The 19,704-nt window shown below is 55.3% G+C and overlaps 2 protein-coding genes across 2 annotated transcripts; one reads left to right on the forward strand and one right to left on the reverse strand.

Annotated features, from left to right (window-relative positions):
- The first annotated feature begins 6,549 nt into the window (after window positions 1-6,549).
- On the forward strand, window positions 6,550-9,384 carry LTK (leukocyte receptor tyrosine kinase). Its single transcript, XM_043921076.1, is given in 14 exon segments — window positions 6,550-6,633; window positions 7,664-7,728; window positions 7,921-7,942; window positions 7,944-8,003; window positions 8,005-8,061; window positions 8,094-8,133; window positions 8,136-8,197; window positions 8,285-8,369; window positions 8,372-8,393; window positions 8,486-8,586; window positions 8,688-8,817; window positions 8,876-8,895; window positions 8,898-8,965; window positions 9,067-9,384. Coding segments are annotated over 14 exon segments (1,134 nt in total).
- A 393-nt stretch (window positions 9,385-9,777) lies between these two features.
- On the reverse strand, window positions 9,778-18,783 carry ITPKA (inositol-trisphosphate 3-kinase A). The gene is made up of 7 exons (XM_043920952.1): window positions 17,648-18,783; window positions 11,831-11,927; window positions 11,531-11,747; window positions 11,186-11,390; window positions 10,846-10,947; window positions 10,480-10,551; window positions 9,778-10,382 (listed from the first exon to the last, which is right to left on the reverse strand). The coding sequence occupies exons 1-7, from the start codon at window positions 18,134-18,136 to the stop codon at window positions 10,179-10,181; spliced, it is 1,386 nt and encodes a 461-aa protein (XP_043776887.1). The 5' UTR covers window positions 18,137-18,783; the 3' UTR covers window positions 9,778-10,178.
- Window positions 18,784-19,704: the final 921 nt, after the last annotated feature.

Consider the following 19,704-nt stretch of genomic DNA (forward strand, 5'->3'; position numbering starts at 1 on the left):
CTTCCTTTTGGCACCTCTAGGTTGTTCTTTTGTCTGAATTCCAACACTAAGCTTTCTTAGTGTCATTTGCTGTGTGAAATTATAATCATTGTGTTTACAGGTCAGGGTGAGTGCTATGTGCCATCAGTAGGTAAAGAGCCCATCCCCTATAAACGGAGCTGTTGAACACAGAATTAAACGGTATGTTTTACTGAGCAACTCCCATATTTATGAAACATCAATAGTTCTCAAATTTATGTGAAAAAAAAATCACTTGAACATGGTGTTGAAACAGATCACTGGGCTCTACTGCCAGTGTTTCTGATAAAGTAGGTCTAGGGTGAAACCTAAGAATTTGCATTTCTAACAAACTCCCATCTGCTGCTGCTGTCCAGAACCAACCACACTTTGAGAACCATTGGCTTACAGGGACCTTGTAAATTCTGTGACCACACAGTAAGAGTTAAAAAAAGACATGGGTGCCAGACATTTTTGTTTTTTTTTTAAATCACTGTAGTGTCTACAACCAGCACTATACACTCAGAGATTACCAAGTAGCTAACTACTATAACTTTTTTTATAGGTATCAGCCTTCAAAATTGGTATTTTGAGGAAAAAAAAAATGAAGAGACAAAAACCACCTGATGGTGCGTGGCCCTCTCAGTTATCGGGTGCCTTGTGGTTACAAAACAACTTCCCTTCCTATGTTTTTGCAGGTGGTAGAGAAACTCCTTGAGTTGTGATCTCTTCACCAAACCCAGTTCACCACAGATGCTTGTCTTTCCCCTGTAGCACAGCATGCAAGGTCTTAGTTTCCCGACCAGGGGATGAGCCCATGCCCCTGATGTGGAAGCACGAAGTCCTAACCACTGGATCGCCAAGGAATTCCTGGCACTCTGGTCTTTTGATATCAGGCTCAGGCTTTTCACCAAATCATGGAAATTGTGCACAGAGTTGACATAGGCAACAAAACTGTACAGGTGAACGCTTGACATCCCAGGGTCTGAGCTGGGAGTAGTCAGGTCGGCTTTAGGACCCAGCGGTCTCCAGTAAGAGTCAGGACATTCCTAAAAGCAGCAGTCTGAGCCTGCAACTCTGGCTGTGGTGGGCCAGTCCTCTTCCTTCAGCTGCTGCTATGGCTCTGGTAAGTGCCTTCTGGCAGTCAGGGGACCATAATGTTACAGGCAACTTCCTAGACTTGGGGGTGGCAGTTGAGACAAACGGGGTTCCAAGTGGCTCCTGCAGAGGCCTTGAATGCTTGAACCCTTGCAGCCAAAACACGGGGAGTGAGTGCAGGTAAAGAAATGTGGTGGGTGTCTGTCCCAGGATCCAGATCTCTGCTGGGGAAGGAGGGACAGGCCATGGGTCTCAGCATGGCATGGGGGCAGAACCACCAAACCAAGTAGAGAGAAAAATGGGGGCCCTGCAGGATGGACCTCGGTGCTGTGCCCAAGTCATCCACTGGGAAAAGCTCTCCGGGCAAGAAAAGTGAGCACACATCACCTCTACCCCACCCCAGTGGGCCTTTGGCAACCAGAGTTGGCTTGGGTAGCTTCCAGGTGCTAGTATGTCCCAGCTAGGTGGGGATAGCAGTGTGGCTGCTAGAGGTTCTTCATCTGCCATCCTGTTAACACATGTGCCCTCTCCCACCCTGCCGTGACCTCGTCACCTTTCAGGTGCAATTCTCTGCTCCAGCTTGCGGTCCCAGGCATCATTTCCCCCATCCTCGTCCTTGCTGCCACCGGCTCAAAGTCCCTGGAACCCGAGCATCACCATCCTGCCTAGCAGCTTTGAGCCAGCCTCCCCCTAATTCCCCCAGGTAAGCTCTGAGCGCCTTCCTTCTCCTCCACTCTCCACTCTGTGTGGGGTCCCTCAGGCTGGGGCAGGTGCTCCTGACCCTTTCCTCCCTTCCTGCTTTCAGGCACGGAGGGGCGTTGGCTCTTCTCCATCTGCAGGGCCAGGAGCTGGCTTGGGCCCTCACTAGCAGCAGTGTGGTGGTAACAGTGGGGGCCCCTGGGACTCTGAGCAGTTGTGGTAGGCATGGGTGCTGGCCAGTATCTATAAAGAATAGATAACTGGCAGAAACAGGAGTAGATGTGGGCAGCAGCTGCAAATCTGAGGTTCTGTGGTCTGGGGAACTAAGGGTACCTGTGCTCCACTTTGAGTCTTGGTGTATCCCGCAGTGACAAGCAGCTTTGTCCCTTCTTCCAGCCAAACCCTGGAAGGGGTGGCAATAGTTGCCACCAAGTTAGCTATACCCAGGAGCCTGTTCCTGCCAAGAGGAGTGTTCATAACCAATGGCTGCTGCAAGAGGTGGCTTGAGCCTCCCTCACCATCTCCATTAAGCCTCTTGAAATAAGTGCAAAATCTAATTTTATGGTGTGCATACCTAGTCTCCCCATTCCTTCAAAATACACTACATCCCCTAAGTCCCTCAGATAAGAACTTCTGGAACCTCCTCCATCACTAATCTCTACCTTAGGCGGGCAGGCCGAGGACCAATGGTCAAGGACCAGGGACTCAGAGCCCTCATTCCGCAGGATCTCAGCCCATGGCGCCTCGGGCAGCAAAGGTGCCAAGAACCATCTATCACTGGCACATGGAATCTTCGTCTCTGCCGTCTTCTCCCTTGGTTGCGGGAGAGCAGTCTTAGGGAGAGGAGGCCTGTCTGGAAGGAAGCAGAGCGGCTCAAGCGCCCCAGAGCAGGAGCTGGGGTAGAGGGAGGGGCGTTTCTTGGGGTTCAGACCTCAGCACTGGGAGGGGAGGGCCCGGGCCTCCACCAATTGCAGCTCCGGACGCCGGTGGGAGAGTTTCGGAGCCGCTGAGGAGAGGGCGGCAACGAATGGGATCGAAGGGGTCCCAGGGTCCTGGCGCTAGGCAGGAGGCGGCGGAGGTGGTGGGGGTGCCACCTGCGTCTTTCCGGTTCGTGCTTCCCTCGGCGCGGGCTGCCCCGGTCTCCAGAGCTAGGCGTTGGGGTCCTTCCCACCGAGCGCGCACCCACAGGATCTCCTTGGCGTCCCCAAAGCCCTGGGCCTGACTGCGAGCCCCTACATTTACTCTAGTCCCTGGGGCGCGAGCCCTCGCCCAGCGCCCGGCTTCTCATTCGACGGCTGGAGGGCGCGCGCCTGTATGTCGCTGCCGCGTGGCTGCGCAAGGGTGAGCCGAGGCCGCTGCTGGTGGCGGCCGCAGGAGGCAGTCGGGCGTCCTTGAAGCGGCAGGACCGAGGGGGGCTCAGACCACCGCCCAGAAACTAGATAGCCGCTCGGTGGCGCCCAGGAGCAGCTGGAGAGGCGGGGAGGCAGGTGAGGGCGCAGGCTGCGAGGACGGGAGGGCGTGCTTCCAGTCCCCGCGGCCAGCCACCCCGTGTCTCTCGGCAGGTGCAGGGGGAGGCTGAACGTCGTGTGTCCCCTACAGCTCCCGCCGGCGGGTCAGAGAGGAAGGGGTGGGGGCAGCCAGGGCAACGTGGAGGTCGGGGCTAAGCTTGGCTGGGTGGCAGCCGGCGGCTTCGCGAGAGGCGGCGGGGGCCGCGACCGTGAGGGGCAGCGGCAGCGGTTAGCTGCACCCTTGGGGAGGGCACTGGGGCAGCCCTGAGAGTGACGTGAGGTTACAGCCTTAAGGACAGACCTAGTCCCTTGGAAGACAGTTGGGACAAGTGTTGAGCCCGCCTTCCAGGCCAGAGCAGGTAGAGTAATAAATATCAGAAAAGGAGGTCGGGTAAGTTGCAAAGCACACGTGCAGACTGGACTCCCTCGATTTTCTTTTACATCCAGGATCTTTGTCAGCACAACAGGTCCCATCCTTGATCTGTAGTAGTCCCGGGAACTTAGAGCTTGCTGCACTAGCAAGCTGAGCTGAGAGGCAGAAAGGCGGGGGCAGTTTAGTCAGCAGTTCTCAGAGCGTGGTTGCTGAGCCATTAGCACCACCTAAGTTGCTAGGTATACAAATTCTCAGCCTCCCTCCAACCTCCTGAATCAGAAGTTTAGGGGAGGGTCCCGTTATCTGTGTTTTAGTCAAGTCTCTAAGTGATTCTTATACACTCCAGAGTTTGGAAACCACTGCTATAAAGAAACAGAGCCTTCCTGTCTGTCTGGGCAGTACTGTTCCTAAGTACTTTATACACATTATCTCCATTATTGCAGAAATGGAACGTGTGGGTTGGGCCTCTTCCATTTTATAGTTGAGAACATGGGATTAGAGAGGTTCAGACAGACAAGGAGCCAGCCAACCTGAACCAGGCTTTCAGATTCCAGCTATTATTTCTTCCCACGTCTCTGGCCCCTCAGCTCCCACCTGCCATCTGGCAGCACTGGTACTGTGATGTGAATGTAGACAAGGCCACACTGGGGTTTCCACGGGGAGACTCCGGCTTCCCTGCTGTATAAGCCAGCTTCCCATCTGTGAGGAGCCGTGTGCTCCTCTTCCTTCCCCCATTTCATAGCCAAACGCTCTATCTCAGTTTCTGGCAGGGAGTGATGCCTCAGAGACTGACATTCCCTGGACTGATGAGGAAAGTGCAGTTTTTGTCATACACCCCAACAGTGAGTTCTGCCTGCAGCTTCTGGCAGGTATTGGCCCCTACACCCCACCTTTCAGCCTGGTATAGCCCTTTTCCTCAGCCCGGACCACCAGCTCTGCCCTGTGAACTACCCAGTCTTGCACAACTCAGGAATACTTGGGAGCTGGGCTGTCACTTGTGATGCCAGCATGGGGGCATTCTGATCTGCTTGTCAAATTATCTCTTGCTCTGAATTCTCTTCAACAACCTGCAAGCTCAAGAATCCCAGAAAAGGAAGCATACAAGCTTGACAGAAGTCCCCCCAAACTCTCCCACCCTCCCTAAATGCCTGGCATTGCTCCTCATTCCAAAGTTCAGGGCTAAAATTAACCACAAAACTGGAAAAAGTACATACGCCCCCCACCCTCACCCAGCAATATCAGTTCTTTTACTCATTGTCATGGAGAGTCACGGAGAGGTGGAGATTCGACTAGACCACATTTGCTGTCTTTGCCTTTTGAAGATCTGCCAATGCCAGGCCGAGCTCTAATTGGCCAACTGCATGTGCCCAGAGGGCATTGAGCTGGCTGCGGATAATGTCACCTGCATGGGTATGTCCTGCCTGTGTCTGAGGTCTGGACTCGTGGGACCATAGGAGGGGAGGAGCAGTAGGGCACTGGGAAGGATATCTGCTGTGTGCCAGGCACTGGGCTGGGTGTTGGGCAGGGGATTAGAGGTGTACCAGTGCTTGCTCTACCTTCACAGAGCATGTAGTCTAGTGGTCTAGAGTGGTAGGGGAGATACTGATCACTGTCTCTATATATGTCTATATTTATATCTAGATATCTACATATATCTTGTAGTGACAGTTGCCATGGGAGGTGTAAAGTGTCTTAGGGGTGATGAGGAGGGAGCAGTTGCATTCATTTAGGATAAGTGAGGAAAGCATCATGGAAAAGCGAACACTCGAGCTGAGTCTAGAGGCATTACTAAAAGTTGGGGTAGAGGGAAAGAGAGGAGTTTCCCACTGGCAAACCTGCCCACCCCCTCAGGCCCTTTGATTCTGATGGTGGCTGTGGTGGTGGTCTTGACACTGAGCCTTCCTACGGTGTGTGGGGTCCTGATTCTGGGCACAGAGCACCCAGCAGTCATGGCTGATTTCTTCACTGAGCCAACAGGCTTCTGTGGGGTTCCAGGGGCAGATAGTTGATTCCAAATTTGCTGGCATATTGAGTGCAGCATTATCACAGCATCATCTTTCAGGATTTGAAATAGCTCAACTGGAATTCCATCACCTCCACTAGCTTTGTTCACAGTGATGCTTTCTAAGGCCCACTTGACTTCACATTCCAGGATGTCTGGCTCCAGGTGAGTGATCACACCATCATGATTATCTGGATTGTGAAGATCTTTTTTGTACAGTTCTTCCATGTATTCTTGCCACCTCTTCTTAATATATTCTGCTTCTGTTAGGTCCATACCATTTCTGTCCTTTATGGAGCCCATCTTTGCATGAAATGTTCCCTTGGTATCTCTAATTTTCTTGAAGATATCTCTAGTCTTTCCCATTCTGTTGTTTTCCTCTATTTCTTTGCACTGATCGCTGAGGAAGGCTTTTTTTTGTTTTTTTAATCTCTCCTTGCTATTCTTTGAAACTCTGCATTCAGATGGGACTATCTTTCCTTTTCTCCTTTGCTTTTTGCTTCTCTTCTTTTCACAGCTATTTGTAAGGCCTCCTCAGACAGCCATTTTGCTTTTTTTCATATCTTTTCCCTGTCTCCTGTACAATGTCATGAACCTCCATCCATAGTTCATCAGGCACTCTATCAGATCTAGTCCCTTAAATCTATTTCTCACTTCCACTGTATAGTCATAAGGGATTTGATTTAGGTCATACCTGAATGGTCTAGTGGTTTTCCCTACTTTATTCGATTTAAGTCTGAATTTGGCAATAAGGAGTTTATGATCTGAGCCACAGTCAGCTCCCGGTCTTGTTTTTGCTGACTGTATAGAGCTTCTCCATCTTTGGCTGCAAAGAATATAATCAATCTGATTTCGATGTTGACCCATGGTGGATGAGGCTACCTGGCCTTGAGCTCCAGATCAGCAAGCTTCATATCTCCACCATGAGGACAATCCCCAACCCCTACTACTTCCAGGTGAGGCTTGGCCCAGCCTAGTCCTGGATGCTGCCCCCAGGGCTTATGGAGGTTTTCTCAGCCAATTTCATTCTGCTCAGCTGAATCCTCTCCCTCCTTCTGAGAGCCTAATGCACTCTGAATCCCCAGCCTCCATCCTGCTCCCTGCTGTGGTGAATTATGGATCCCAGTAAGCATCTCATCCAAACCCCTTGTATAGAGGAGATGGAGGTCAGAGAAGCCCCAAAAGGGGAAATAACCTGGCAAAGTCAGCTATCATCCCAGTTCTGGGATGGTAGGGACCCTAAATATGATTCCTTTGGCATAAGGATTATCTTCACCCCAGAGCATCTGCAGGGACCTAAGGGAAGACTTAGCACAGAATCCCACCCCACCGCCTTACCCCACACCTGCCCTTTCTTCTGCCCTGACTCTGCCCTGGTCACCGTCACCCCTGCAGAGCTTGTCCTTGGGGACATGCCATGATGCAGAGAGATCAGACCCCCAGAGAGGGCCAGTTGGGCATATGGAGGGTGAGCAGGGGGATAGGGGAGGTAAAGGAGGCTCTAGACCCTCAAGAACCCTTCCCCAGACCTAACCACCCACTCCCTTTCAATCTGCCTTTCTGCAGAGCCCTGGCCCGTGGTGTCTTTGGAGAGGCCTATGAGGGACTGGTAATTGGCTTTCTGGGGACCCCAGCCTCCTGCAGGTGACTATCAAGGTGAGAGGGGTGGGGCTTTTGACAGAGTAGAAGAGAAGGGTCTCTGACAAAGGAGTCATGGCTGGAGATAGGGTCAGCCCACCCTCTTGAAATGTCCAGGGTGCTCAGGAGCTCTGTTGTCTTCCTCCCTAGTGAAAGTCGCTCAGTCACGTCTGACTCTTTGTGACCCCATGGATAGGCCATGGAATTCTCCAGGCCAGAATACTGGAGTGGGTAGCCTTTTCCTTCTCCAGGGGATCTTCCCAATCCAGGGATCGAACCCAGGTCTAGCACATTGCGGGCAGATTCTTTACCAGCCGAGCCACCAGGGAAGCCTCTCTTCCTGACTAGACTCTGCCAGAACTCTGCTGTCCACAGGATGGGCTGGATTTCCTCACCGAGGCGCTCATCATGGGGCGCACCTGGGGCCAGGGGCGGGGGTGCAAGTGGGAGGGAGGCACCCAGACCCGCCTGCAGAAATAGCTTCTCTTCACCCTGGGGCTGGGAGGTAGCAGCTCTAGGGACACAGAGCTCCTCTCCAGCCTTGTGGAGCCTAGAGCATGGTTCCTCTCCCTGCTGGTGATGGGGTATGTGCACCACCGACTCAGCGAGTTCAGCCATCAGAACATCAGAATACTGTGAGTGCATCAGGGCTACCTCTGGCCTAATTCTGCTGGAGTTGGTGTCTGGAGGGGGACATGAAGGGTTTCCTGAGTCAGGTAAAGACCTGTTCATGGGTCCCCAAACCTGTATGGTCTGATGTGCGTTCTGCCTGACCCAGGCCCAGCCATCACCTCTGGCCATGCAAGACCTCCTCCAGCTGGTCGGGACATAGCCGAGGGTTGCCACTACCTGGAAGAAAATCACTTCATCCACAGGTCGCAAGTGATCTAGCCCTGGGGACTGCCCATCCTGCTCCCTCCCCAAGGAATAGCCCTTTTAAAGAAAAGATCAAGGCTGGAGTTCTGGCAGTGATTTTTTGCCTGACTCTGCTGGGCCACGAGGAACTGCCTTCTGAGCTGCACTGGATTCAGCCAAGTGGCCAAGATTGGAGACTTCTGCATGCAAGCAATATCTACAGGTGTAGGACCTGGGCATGTGGTGCTCCAAGGGAGTTTACTAGCACCTTCAGACCATTTGAAGAGCTCATCACTCCCTTCCTCCCTCTTGTAGGGCCAGTTATTACCACAAGGGGGGGGGGCCCAGGCTCTGCGGGGGGCCCCCAGAAGCCTCCCTGGAGGGCATCTTTACATCCAAGACAGACTCCTGGTGATAACATGCACTCCACTACCTTGGGTCACCTCATGTGAGAGAAAGGGAAGCTGTTCCTGATGGGCTCCACTGTACTCGGTTCCCACCACATGTGATGCAGGTCTTTAAATGCTGCTCTGGGAGATCTCACTGGGCTATATACCCTACCCTGGGTGCACCAGTCAGGAGGTGCTGACTGTGTCATGGGGCAGGAGGGTGGGGGATGGATGACCCTCTCAGTGTGAGTATGGAGTGTTGTCTTGAGGGGGAGGTTTTTCACTGCCAGGGTTGGCAATGAACTCCTTTCCCCAGTAAGTGTATCATGACTCAGTGTTGAAAGCATCAGCTGAACTTTGTCCTCGTTTTGCCAGCATCTTGGAGCATCTTCAGTACAGCACTCAGGTGTACCACCTGACCTGCCCCAACCATCCTGGACTTGGGGACCAGGAGGGAAACCATAAAACAACACTATGAGCCCCTACTCCTCTACCTTCCTATTAAAGAACCCTGTTGTGCTAAATTCACCCCTTTCAATGGAATTAACCCATCCTGGAGGAGGAAGGGGCTGGGGAGCCGGTCTCTGGGGGGGCCTAAGATCTCCACAGGCCCAGGAACTGAGTCTGGGGAGGTTGAAAAACTTGGGAGGGAGCCTCCTTGGTCCCCAGCTGCCCTTTGGCCTCAAGTCCCCCGAATCCAGGAGTAACCAACCTTGGAACCTTTGGAATCTCACCTGTGGTTCCTGGGTGCCACAGGGTCCTAAGGATGAGGACTCTAGCACTGATGGTGACAGTCCCTCCCTGCACTCCTCCCCAGGCTTCTAGGTGGCTTGTGTCCCATGTAGCCTCTGTCCCCTGCAGTCTGTGCTGCATTTCTGGGCCTGTCTCAGGGCTAGCCTGGCACCACTGAACTCTCCATCCTGGAAACCAGTCTCAGGCCTCCTGGGCAAGAGCCTGGCCACTCCCAGCCTTTGATACTTGGGACTAGAGGTCACCCCCACCCACAAGGTGTAGGTGGGGAATTGAAATTGCCTTCTGCATTTCTCTGGATTGCCCTTACCCCATTAGCATCCTCCACCTGGGCAGCTCCCAACGCTACACATGCCTCTAAAAAAGAGCTCTTCTCATAGACCACAGTGATCTGAGTGCACCTGACAGATGCCAGGGAGCCAAGAAAGAAGGGACCAGAGGGAAGGAGGGGATGAAGCCAGAGTCAAAGCTGGTGTCTTTGAGTTTTTATTGGGAAGGGGAGTCCATTGTAGTGTGGGAGTTCAGACCAATAGCTCTAGTGCCTGTGAAACAAAGTTCTTTATCTGGCTTCTCTGGAGAGGTATGGAGCCCCCTCAGAAGAGCTGGGCTGAAGAAGAAGCCACTTACCCCACTCTCCTCCTCCCTCCCCCGCTTAATTAGTGTCATCGGCTCTAGGAACACTGGGGCTTGTAGGGGGCCAGGCCCTGCGCGTGCAGTGTGTCCCACAGTGGTTGGCACTTGTCCCTACAGGGCCGTATGCACTGCCCCGCATCGCGGGGTTTCAGTCTCTCTTGCCTGCATGCATGGTGGGGACGCAGGCGGAGCTCCATCTGTCAGACCCTCAGGTCAGCAGGGACAGGGGCCCAGCCTCATCTCTCGGCTAGGCTGGCCAGGATGCCAATGAGATTGTCCAGCCCCAGCAAGTAGCCGTCCTCTCGGTTGCCCTCTTCCCAGGGCCGCCGGTGGTCCAGGGTCTGGCCGTCAGGGAGAGGCGTGGTCTTGCCAAAATCGATGAGCCACACGCCAGCGCGATGGCAGTGATCATGCACGAAGAGGAGCGAGCTGCCGATCACCTGCGAGTCCCCCACCGTCAGGCTATGGCTCTAATCCGGAGAAGCCCTCCACCCTCTTCCCTGACAGACCACAGACATGTGAGCCTGCCCCTCTTACCTCGTGCCTCCTAAAGAACTCAGAGACTTCCAGAGTGTCCCGGATCTGCTGCAGGCGGTTCAGATACCTCCTCTGGAGAGGGTGGAGAAGAGGAGGACAAATTAAATACCAACTGAACCTCTGCGATTATGAGATTATGAAGAACGCCACGATGCATGCTTGGCTTGGCAAATACCATGGTGAGGAAGGCGCAGGCCCCCACGTGGCTTGCAGCCCAGAATTGTTGTAAAGCAATAACAGCTCAGTGCGATAAACACTGGGATGCCGGTTACGTAGGGAAGGATGTTGCGTCAGATGACCTGACCTGGGGGCACCCCTCGGTATGAGGCTCCCCAGCATCTCAGGGTCCTGGGATCCCACGCTCACCAGCACTTCCGCATCCCCTTGCACAAATTCCTCAAAGACTCGGATCACCTGCTCCCGGCTTCGCGTGGTCTTGAAGTCGGTGCTGCAGGAGCCGTCGGCTTTCTGTAGAAGGTGGGCAGAAATCGTCAGGGGCCACGTGTGCGCCCAAAGGGAGAGGATCTGGCTAGAGCAGCGGTACCTCCCCGGACGTTGAATGCCAGGGACGGCGAGACGGCCGCCAGAGGGTGCCTCTTCCGGGGGCAGTCGGGGTGGGAGGTCAACACGGAGGGCAGACACCGCACAGTGGGGCTGGGGCGGAGGAAGGGCCCGGGAAGTACAAAGCGACGCGGGCCTGGCCCACCTTGATGCCCTCGATGCGGAAGCCGAGAGTGGTGCTGGAGCTGATGCCTTCTCGCCACTGCATGTAGCGCGGCTTGGTGACCGCGCGCTGCGCATGCTCCTCCTCGGTGGGTGCCTCAGGGTCGACCGCCAGCATCTTCTTGTACATGTCCTTCCGCAGCTTGGGCCGTTCGCGGGCTTTGGTCAGCTCCTCTTCCAGGTAAGTCCTACGAAGGCGCAGGCAGCGGCGCGGCGTGAGCGGGCACACACCCGGACCTCGTCGAGCACTGCCTTGGGCACGCGTAGAGCGCTCGTTCCCGCCCTGGGCCCTTTACTGGTTTCCAGCCGCCCCGCGGAGCACGCGTACCTGACGCCCATCTTGCAGTCTAGTACGCAGGGCCCATCGAAGCCGTCGAGCAAGTCCTGCAACTGCAGGTAGCTCTCGCCGTCGCGCTCCACCACGCCGTGGAAGGCGGGCACGCAGCCGCGTAGCGCATCCGCCATGAGCCGCGCCAAGCAGTAGCGCTCTGGCTCCGAGCTGCGCTTGAGGATCAGTCCGCTGGTGCCGGCTGCCTTGAAACTCCCTGAGGGCAGACCCTGGTCAGTGCCGCCTAAGTTCCTTCCTCCCGGCCTCCGCCCCCGGCACCCGCCACGGCCCCGTGCTCACCCGTGTGCCCCGCCAGCTGCACCCAGGCGTAGCGCTTCTTGAAAGGGCTCATGACCGGCAGGTTCACCATGGTCCGGATCTTCTGCCAGTGGCTTTTCTGAAAGCGACACGACCCCGGTCTGCCAGTCAGCGTCTCAGCGGTACACAAGCCCTCCTTCCTCTGGAACATGGTCTCGCCCCGTCCCACCCTACCCTGAGCAGCTCCTGCCTGGAGCTTCAGCGGCTCGTTCACTCAGGGAAGTTTATCGTGAGCCTGTGTGGCGGACCCTGAGACAAGCACCTGGAGATGACAGATATCCAGTGTGCTGAAAAGAGCCCCAACCTTAGCGTCAGAAAGCTCAGTTCTGCTGCTCCACAGCTGCATGGACAGGTTACTGAACTGCTCGTCGAGGTTTTAGGACTTTTGTGAGGAAGACAGTCTCGTGATGTTAAAAAAAAAAAAAAATTGCAGATTTTCAGGTCTACCACAGGGAAATTCTGAGCATTGCACTTTTACCAGTGCCTTGGGATATTCTGGAGCTTGAGAAGCCTCTGAGTTCAGTTTCTTAATCTGTAAAATGGGGAAATAACCACTCCCACCAGCGTGTTGTGAGTAGTAGTAAATGAGACTTGAGTGTGACACCACCCACCCCCTGCCCCTTCCTTGGCGTGGACCACTGCCTGCACAAATCTGGATTATCATTTAATACTTGGGACCATTGGTTCCTCTCATTTGGGGAAAAAGACAAACATGGAAACAAATCATTACACAGGCCCAGGGCAGGGAGGCCAGCCTGGTAGGGCCTGAAGAAAGAATGGCTTGGTGCTCCCCAAGGCCCTCTTCCTATCCTTGGATGCCATCTCACTCCCTACCAGTTGATAAGGCCAGGGTGCCCCAACCTGGACCCAGAAACCTGAGTTTTGAAAATGGAATACAGAGAGGATGGTCTGTCATCTTAGATGAAACTGAGAGGGGAATTGAGATTTTGGTGTACCTCTTGCCTCTTGACCATTGCGTCGAGTCTGAGATCATCTGATACTCTGAACCTTTCCTCTTCCCACACCAAGTTCATCACTCCTGTGTCTGCCCACTGGAGTGCACAGGTTTGCTCAGACCTGAGTGTGTCTGCTGCCTCCTTCCAGGGCGCCTGCCTTTTAGAGGAATGACATGTGTGTGCCTCCACAGGGCTGGAACCCAGGAATCCAGCTCTCACTCAGTTCACTAGCGTGAGAGGGAGAACTAGGGTGGAGGCTTAAGCAGAGGAAGCTGCTGACTATAAAACTGCTTTTCATGGGGAGGAGATGGGAGTCAGTGACAGAGTACTGGAGGGGGAGTCCGAAGTTGCTTCCAATCTTGGCTCTGTCACTTTCTAGCTGAGTGAACTCAAGTGAGAATTTCATCTGTGTGAGCCTGTTTCCTCCGGACCTAGCTGTTGCTGTAACACAAGCCACCATTTACTGACCGCCCACTGCACGCCAGGCTTCTCATCTCCAACAGACAGCATTGCTCCTGCTTTCCTCCTGAAGTCCCTACATGGCACAGTAGGGTGTGATCACGTGTCCAATCCCCAGGGATCTGGGGGTGTAGCCAGAAGCAGCCCACTAGAAGCATGACATCTCTTTCAAAACTCCCCTTTTCACTCTTTAAATACATACAAGGTTTGCATTATGCTGCATAATAAATCCAAGTTTTATTATAAAACTCTCCCACCTCCAAATCCTCAAATAAAATTCCAGGAGGATGTATGTGCCAGGTACATTGAGTGGCACATCCTATACCCTCTTCCCCCACACTGTTTGAAATTCATGATGCTGCTGCACATGTACAATAAGTGCCTGAGATGGTAACTACTGCCATTTTACAGAAGGCAATCAAAGTTCAAAGAGTTAACGTTCCTGCTGTCCCTGCTTCCAGCTGGTCTCCCAGTCTGTGCCCTAAGCTCAAGTTCAAAACCCACCCCTATGTTCCAGTTGTTCCAGCAGGTTCCAGAGGTCAAATGGACCCTGCATGAAAAAGAGCTTTGTACAAGATGAAGCAATTTGCAGCCACAAGATGGTGTGTTTTGAACTCTGGGGAAACATTGAGATCTGCCTGGGGACCCCTCTCTATTGGCTGGACACCTTTAGTTTATCCAAAGGGATGGGTTTAGTGGTGGGGCTTCAGGAAGCTTTAGGGACTTACTGGCAGAATTTTGGGGGACAGTGGGGCCAGAATGGACTTCATTATAGGGTTCATCTAGTTCCATAGCTACCCCAGTAGAAGATGGAATTAGCCTTGGGTTAGGTGAGATGGGAGAACTGCATCGTCCTTTCTTCTGCAATCATGTAGGAGCAGTGAGTGAGGCTGGAAGGTGAAAGGTGGACCTGGTAGAAGAGGATTTAGTACCTGCAGTCCTGGGCTACTGCCTCTTGATTGATGTGTGATAATATAGCATTGACTTGCTCCCAAACTGAGATAACATCAGGTTATCTCTCCATTCTCCCCACCCCAGTTTTGTGAGATCATATCAGCCAAGAGCGGCAAAGACTAAGGTTGTTTCCAGCCATGTGGGTTACAGAAGGCTTTCAAACCCATTATGCCATTTGAGCCCTCCCAGCCACCTTCTGAGGTTGGTTGGTAATGACAGGATTTAGTTCCTCTGCCAGTAATGGATAGGGTCAGATATAGAAGGAGTTGATGCAAGCATCATGGAATTCTGCCATCTTCATCTAGGGAGCTACCTCCCCCAGGGAACATAATGCATATAGAAAGATGCATATATCCAGAATGGTTCTTGGGGAATCATTCTTTGGCGAGTGGGTGGGGATTTTGGCACATGAACAACAGCAGGGAAGATATTTTTGAGCAGGTAAGGCTTTTATTGTGTGAATATCAGAAAGCAGATTTATTATGTTACAGAGTGAAACCTGGCTGAAAAAAGGGTTAAAACCCCATCGCCTGGCCAGGCGAATAGAAGTCTGAGAAAGCATCGCACAGCAAGAGGCTGCCCAGACACCTTGGGACAAAAAGCTCAGGAGAGCTGACCATGTGAGAGTCTTTGATGAAGTCATAGGAAAACTCTCTGATAATTCTTCACCCATGAGGCTGGACAGGGAGCATCTCTCTCTGGGCAGAGCTTAGCTGAATACTAGCCTCAGACCCTCCTTTGTCTGAGCTCTATTTAGAAGCCCTGAGGATTCCGGCTTCTTGTATCACACCAGACACTCTGTGTATCTTCTGCCAGAAGTCCTTTGCTTTCTTTGTCTTTGGTATTCATCTCCCCTCTTCCTGACTTCCATGCCCTACCTCCAGCCATCCAGACTCTGGCTAAAGCTCTCTACCAGCCCAACCCCCTTGCCATGTTCCCAATACTTTATCAAATAAGCACTCGTGGTGGTGGTGAGAACAATCAGTTTAAATTTATAAAATGATTTGCACCAAGGTATAAGTGACCCACGACTTCACCCTCCCAGGGGCATTTGCTTTTTAAAAAGGAAGTCTGTTAACCTAAATTCTGCTCTATAATTAGTGAAAAGTGAAGTGTGGGAGTTCTGGGCCCAGGACAGGATCGCATCCAGGTCTCCTTACCCATCCTGGAGCACTGAGAGAAGAGAATCAAATGAACAAGAGTCAAACAACCTCTCTTCTGCTAGAGCAACACCCCCAAAATTGTTTTAAGAGGCAGACAAGGCCTAAGAATGTCATGCCAGCTGCCCTTGGGGACAGGCCCCCAACTCCTCTCTTGGCCTGTATGGTTTTTCTTCCCGGTGACTCTTCCCTCTACCGTAGGAAAGGAAGCAGGAAGGAGGCAGGCTGCCCAGTCCCAACCGCCTTGAGGGGGAGCCCAGCTCCAGGCTCTGGGCACAGTGTACGGCTTCTAGAAAGAAAAGGTGAAGGATGTACAAGCCTCACAAAGACTTCCTGCTATTCACATTTTCCACCCAGGCCGGAGTTGAAAGGGGCTGGAGAGCTGAGAGTTGAGGGGTGCTGCCGCAGCACCCTTCTCCCAGGCGCATCCTTCACGGTCAGCCAACCTATGGGCTCTGCTTCCTGCCTGGGGAAGCCCTAAAGGCAGCCTAGGCGGGCGCGCTGTGCCGCTCCGCGAGGCAAAGTCCGAGCCGGGCCCTTCCACGCGGACGCAGGCGGCCTCTGTCAACAGCTCCTGGCTTATCTGCCACCGCCGTGGCTGTTTGCCTTCGGGGAGGCCCCGGCGGGCTGGGGGTTGGGAAGGCCTGGTACTCGCAGCCTTGGAGCTGGAAGGGCCCTCCACGGCCATCTGCTCCAGCGCCTGCCGCGCCGGGTGACAGGGAGGCCCAGAGTGGGAGAGGCCAGCCGAAGACGCCCAGGGCACAGCTGCAACTGGTCCCCGGAGTCTAGACCCCAGCTGGCCTGCCTACGTAGTAAGCAGTCCTGGGCCGCAGGTCCTCCTCCGCCTTTAGGAGGAAGAGTGAAGCCGGGGGCTGCCCTCGTGGCGCCCTGCCTCCAGCGCCCACCTTACAGCTCTCAGAGATTTGAACGGGGGAAGCGTTGGGCCCACAGTTACTGCTCTGGATTTTCGGGGGTGGGGAGGGAGGAGTCCTTTCACTGCCCCTCATCACCGCCTTAGAAACCCTCGGGCGGCACCGCCTCCTTTCTGGGACCAGGGTTACACCAGAAATGTCAGGTGTCAGAGGTACCCTTACCCCCGGGGAGGAGAGAGGGACTCTCCGCACCCTCTGCCTGGTGTCGGGGTGGGTTCCTGCTCTATGAGACTTTTTCCTTTTCCCTCTTGTGTCACAAACCACGTCGCCTTGAGGATAATGTAAGTCTCAGGGGTAAGTGAATCACGGAGCCACTGCAAGCCATTACAGTGACTCTCGCGCCTTGTCCAGTCCGAGCGCGGGGGGAGCCTAGGTTCCGCAGGCCCGGCCGCCCCGGCGCACGTCCGCTGCTCTCACCGCCCTTCTGGGCAAGCCCCCAGCCACCAGAGCCTGAGAGCGCCCTCCGCCTCTCCCTCAACTCCAGGGACACTTGCATAACGTGGATCTAGAGCAACTCCTTCTCGTTGACCGCGGATAGTTATTTAAAGTATTTGGCCTTGATTAAAACAAGGGGGACAGAACGGCTATCCTGGGCGCGGCACGACCCGGAGGGGCAGGCACGGGGAATGACTGCACCGCACCCTAGCCTGGGTTATCAAAGGGTCAAACCTGGCCCCAGAACATCCAGGCTACCGGGGGCGGAGATCGGCAGGCTGGTCCCACCCTCTCAGCCTCAGTTTACCTCCCCCCACCCTCCCCGGCCAGAATTAGGAGCAGTAAAGCGGAGGAGGGCAGCGTTCCGCTGCCTGCCTAAGCTCGCTGTCCCGCGCCCCTCCCTTCCCCGCGTCCAAGCCTGGTGCGGGCGCCGGGAGCAGACGGCAGCAGTTCGCGAGCGGAGCCTGGAGCTCGGCTCCACTCCCACTCAGGAGAGGGAAACCGTGGCAACGGCGGGGGTGGGGCCGCGGCGCGGGAGAGGGGGCGACAGAGAGGGAGGCTCGTCCTCCGGTCTCGGCGAGAGTTCGCCGGGCAACGCTAAGCCCCTCCGATCCCTCCAGCCATCTCATGGCTGGCAAGTCACGCTGCCCCGCCGCCCCACCGGTCCCCGTGGCCGGCCTCGGGGATTCCTCACTCTCTCAGACGCCCCAGAGCCCGGGTCGCGACTCGCCTGTAGAACTGGAGTAAAAACTGTCAAGGCGAAGGGTTGGACCGGCGCCTCCCACCGACCCCACTGCCTAAAGAGGGAGAAGGGGACTCTCGGGGGAGGGAGCTTAGGGCGGGAGTTGGTCGGCAGAGAGCTCCAAGCAGGTCCCCGCTCCGGCCCCGCCCCGCGGCCCGTACCTGACCCACGTCCTCGCCCGCTTCCAGCTGCACGTTGCCGCGGCTCCGGCTCTCGCTGTCGCTCAGAAGATCGTCCTCCGAGTCCTCGGGCAGCGACGAGGAGCCAGTGGAGGAGAGCGACGAGGTGGAGAGGCGGCGCGGCTGCTGCAGGTGCGACGAACCCACGGCCGGGAGCCAGTTACCCTCCGGCTCGGGCGGCCCGGGGCTGGCCGGGGGCACGTCCGGCTCCTCGGCAGTCACAGTCAGCTGCGGGATCACTGGGGCAGGGGGAGCCCGCGGAAGCCCATTGGGGACCTGTCCCCCGCGCCGCTTGGCCCCGCGAGCCCGGGGCTGCCCGGCGGCGGCGGCAGCAGCGACCGCAGCGCAGCGCGCCTCGAAAAGCAGGCGCAGCTCCCCGACGCTTCGGCGCGGGGCCCGCTCCAGCCCAGGGCTGCAGGGCCCCGCGCCTCCCGGCCGCGCCATGCCCGTCGGGCCCCCGGGCAGGGTCATTTCCCGGTAACAGAGCCGCGGCGGAGCCCACCAGCCCGCGGCGCGGCGGGCACTGGAGACGCTCGGCGCCCCCGGCTCGAGACTGCCCCGAGGCGGAGCCTGCGCCGCAGCCCGCCTGGGCCCCGCCTCGGCCGCGCCCCCCGCCCACTCCTTTCACTTTCAGAGAAAGCGCGGGCCTTCCTGGGCTCCTGCCCAGTCGCGAAGGCTCCCTGTTGCTCCGGGGGTGGCCGGGAAGCCCAGGCCTCCTGGATATACAGAAAACCCGGGCCTGGCCCTCGCGGCCTCTCAGTGCCCACCTTCGCTCGGGAAGATCGGAAGGATTGCTCCGCCCCACGCCGCGCTCGACACCCCAACTCCACAGGGATTGCTTCAGGAATTCCTCCAGGGCAATTCCAAGGGCCCTGACCCCGCGGGGGTGGAGCTGGTCCAGCTTTGGCTGTGGCACCCGGTCCCCTCGGGCTCCTTTCCTCGGTGAACCCATTCTGGGCTAAGGCGTCCAGGTCTCGGGGGGCTTTTCCCCCCTCTTCGGCGCGGAGTTCAAGGCCTTCGGCTTCCCCAGGAAGCCTCACCCCAGGGCGTGTGCCCAAGTGGGGACTGTGTCTTGGGAACGAGCTGAGGCTTTCCCCACTCCCTATCCCTGAGGCTGGCAGAGTACAAGGTCAGGGGGCGGGGCCTGGATCTCCACGTTTTCCTGGCTGAGACCCGGGGAGCATCCCAGGCTGCTGGCTGGGGGAGGCTGGGCTGGGGGAGGCTGGGGTGGGGCGGCGAGTTCTTGTTCCTCCTTTCCTTTTGGAGTTTGGTGCTTGGAGTCTAATGTGGGACTGGAAGTAAGTCATTCCTCCTCCTTGAACTGCTGATTTTTCTTGACAGGGTTCTTGTCCTCCTCACAGGAATGCTGTGAGAATAAAATGAAAGATGTGATATCTCGTAATGGTAAGAATAATTTTAGTGTGCGCGGGAGAAAGAGCCAGCCTCAGGTTCACCACACTCCAGATGCGATTTTAGGCAGTCTAGTCACCGTTCCAAGTCCGTTTTCTTACTTGTAGATGTAGGTAAACCTCACCTGACCCACAGAGTTGTGGCTGTGAAACTGGGACGAAGGTTCTGATGTTGGAGAAGGAGCTCACACACCACAGCGTGCTCATCAGTAGCATCGTTGTGGTAGATCTTTGGCCACTTTGCGTGTTAGTGGTCAACGGAGCTGCAAAGGCTGCTTTGTGTTAGAACTCAGCATTTCACAACATTTCCTGTTTTTTCTCCAAATGCCATGAGAATCTCTCACTGGGGATTATGATGCCTAGAGATTACTGGGGGACCTGTGGGGATACGGCCCTCAGAAGAATGGCCTCTGAGCTGATGAAGACAGAAAGGAACTCTTATCTCCTTTCCTTATCTCCCTTCATCTAGAATTCAAGAATGGCCCAGGAGGAGAGAAAAGAAGGGTTCAGAGAGACAGTGGGCACCTTCAGCAAAGAAGAAAAGGGAAACTCCCTAGGGAAGATGGATGAAGAAAGATTGAGTGGAAGAAAGAGTGGGAGGAGGGAGGAAAAGTGGAAGAAATGAAGGAG

The sequence above is a fragment of the Cervus elaphus genome, chromosome 12, assembly GCF_910594005.1.
Source record: "Cervus elaphus chromosome 12, mCerEla1.1, whole genome shotgun sequence".
Lineage (NCBI taxonomy): Eukaryota > Metazoa > Chordata > Mammalia > Artiodactyla > Cervidae > Cervus > Cervus elaphus.

Excerpts from the sequence above, each read along its gene's own strand:
- ITPKA (XM_043920952.1), bottom strand. The coding sequence starts at position 18,136 with ATGACCCTGCCCGGGGGCCCGACGGGCATGGCGCGGCCGGGAGGCGCG. Across the intron at positions 11,928-17,647 it reads CGGGCGAGGACGTGGGTCAG|AAAAGCCACTGGCAGAAGAT; the intron begins GTACGGGCCGCG and ends TGTCGCTTTCAG. Across the intron at positions 11,748-11,830 it reads GCAGCTGGCGGGGCACACGG|GGAGTTTCAAGGCAGCCGGC; the intron begins GTGAGCACGGGG and ends GTCTGCCCTCAG.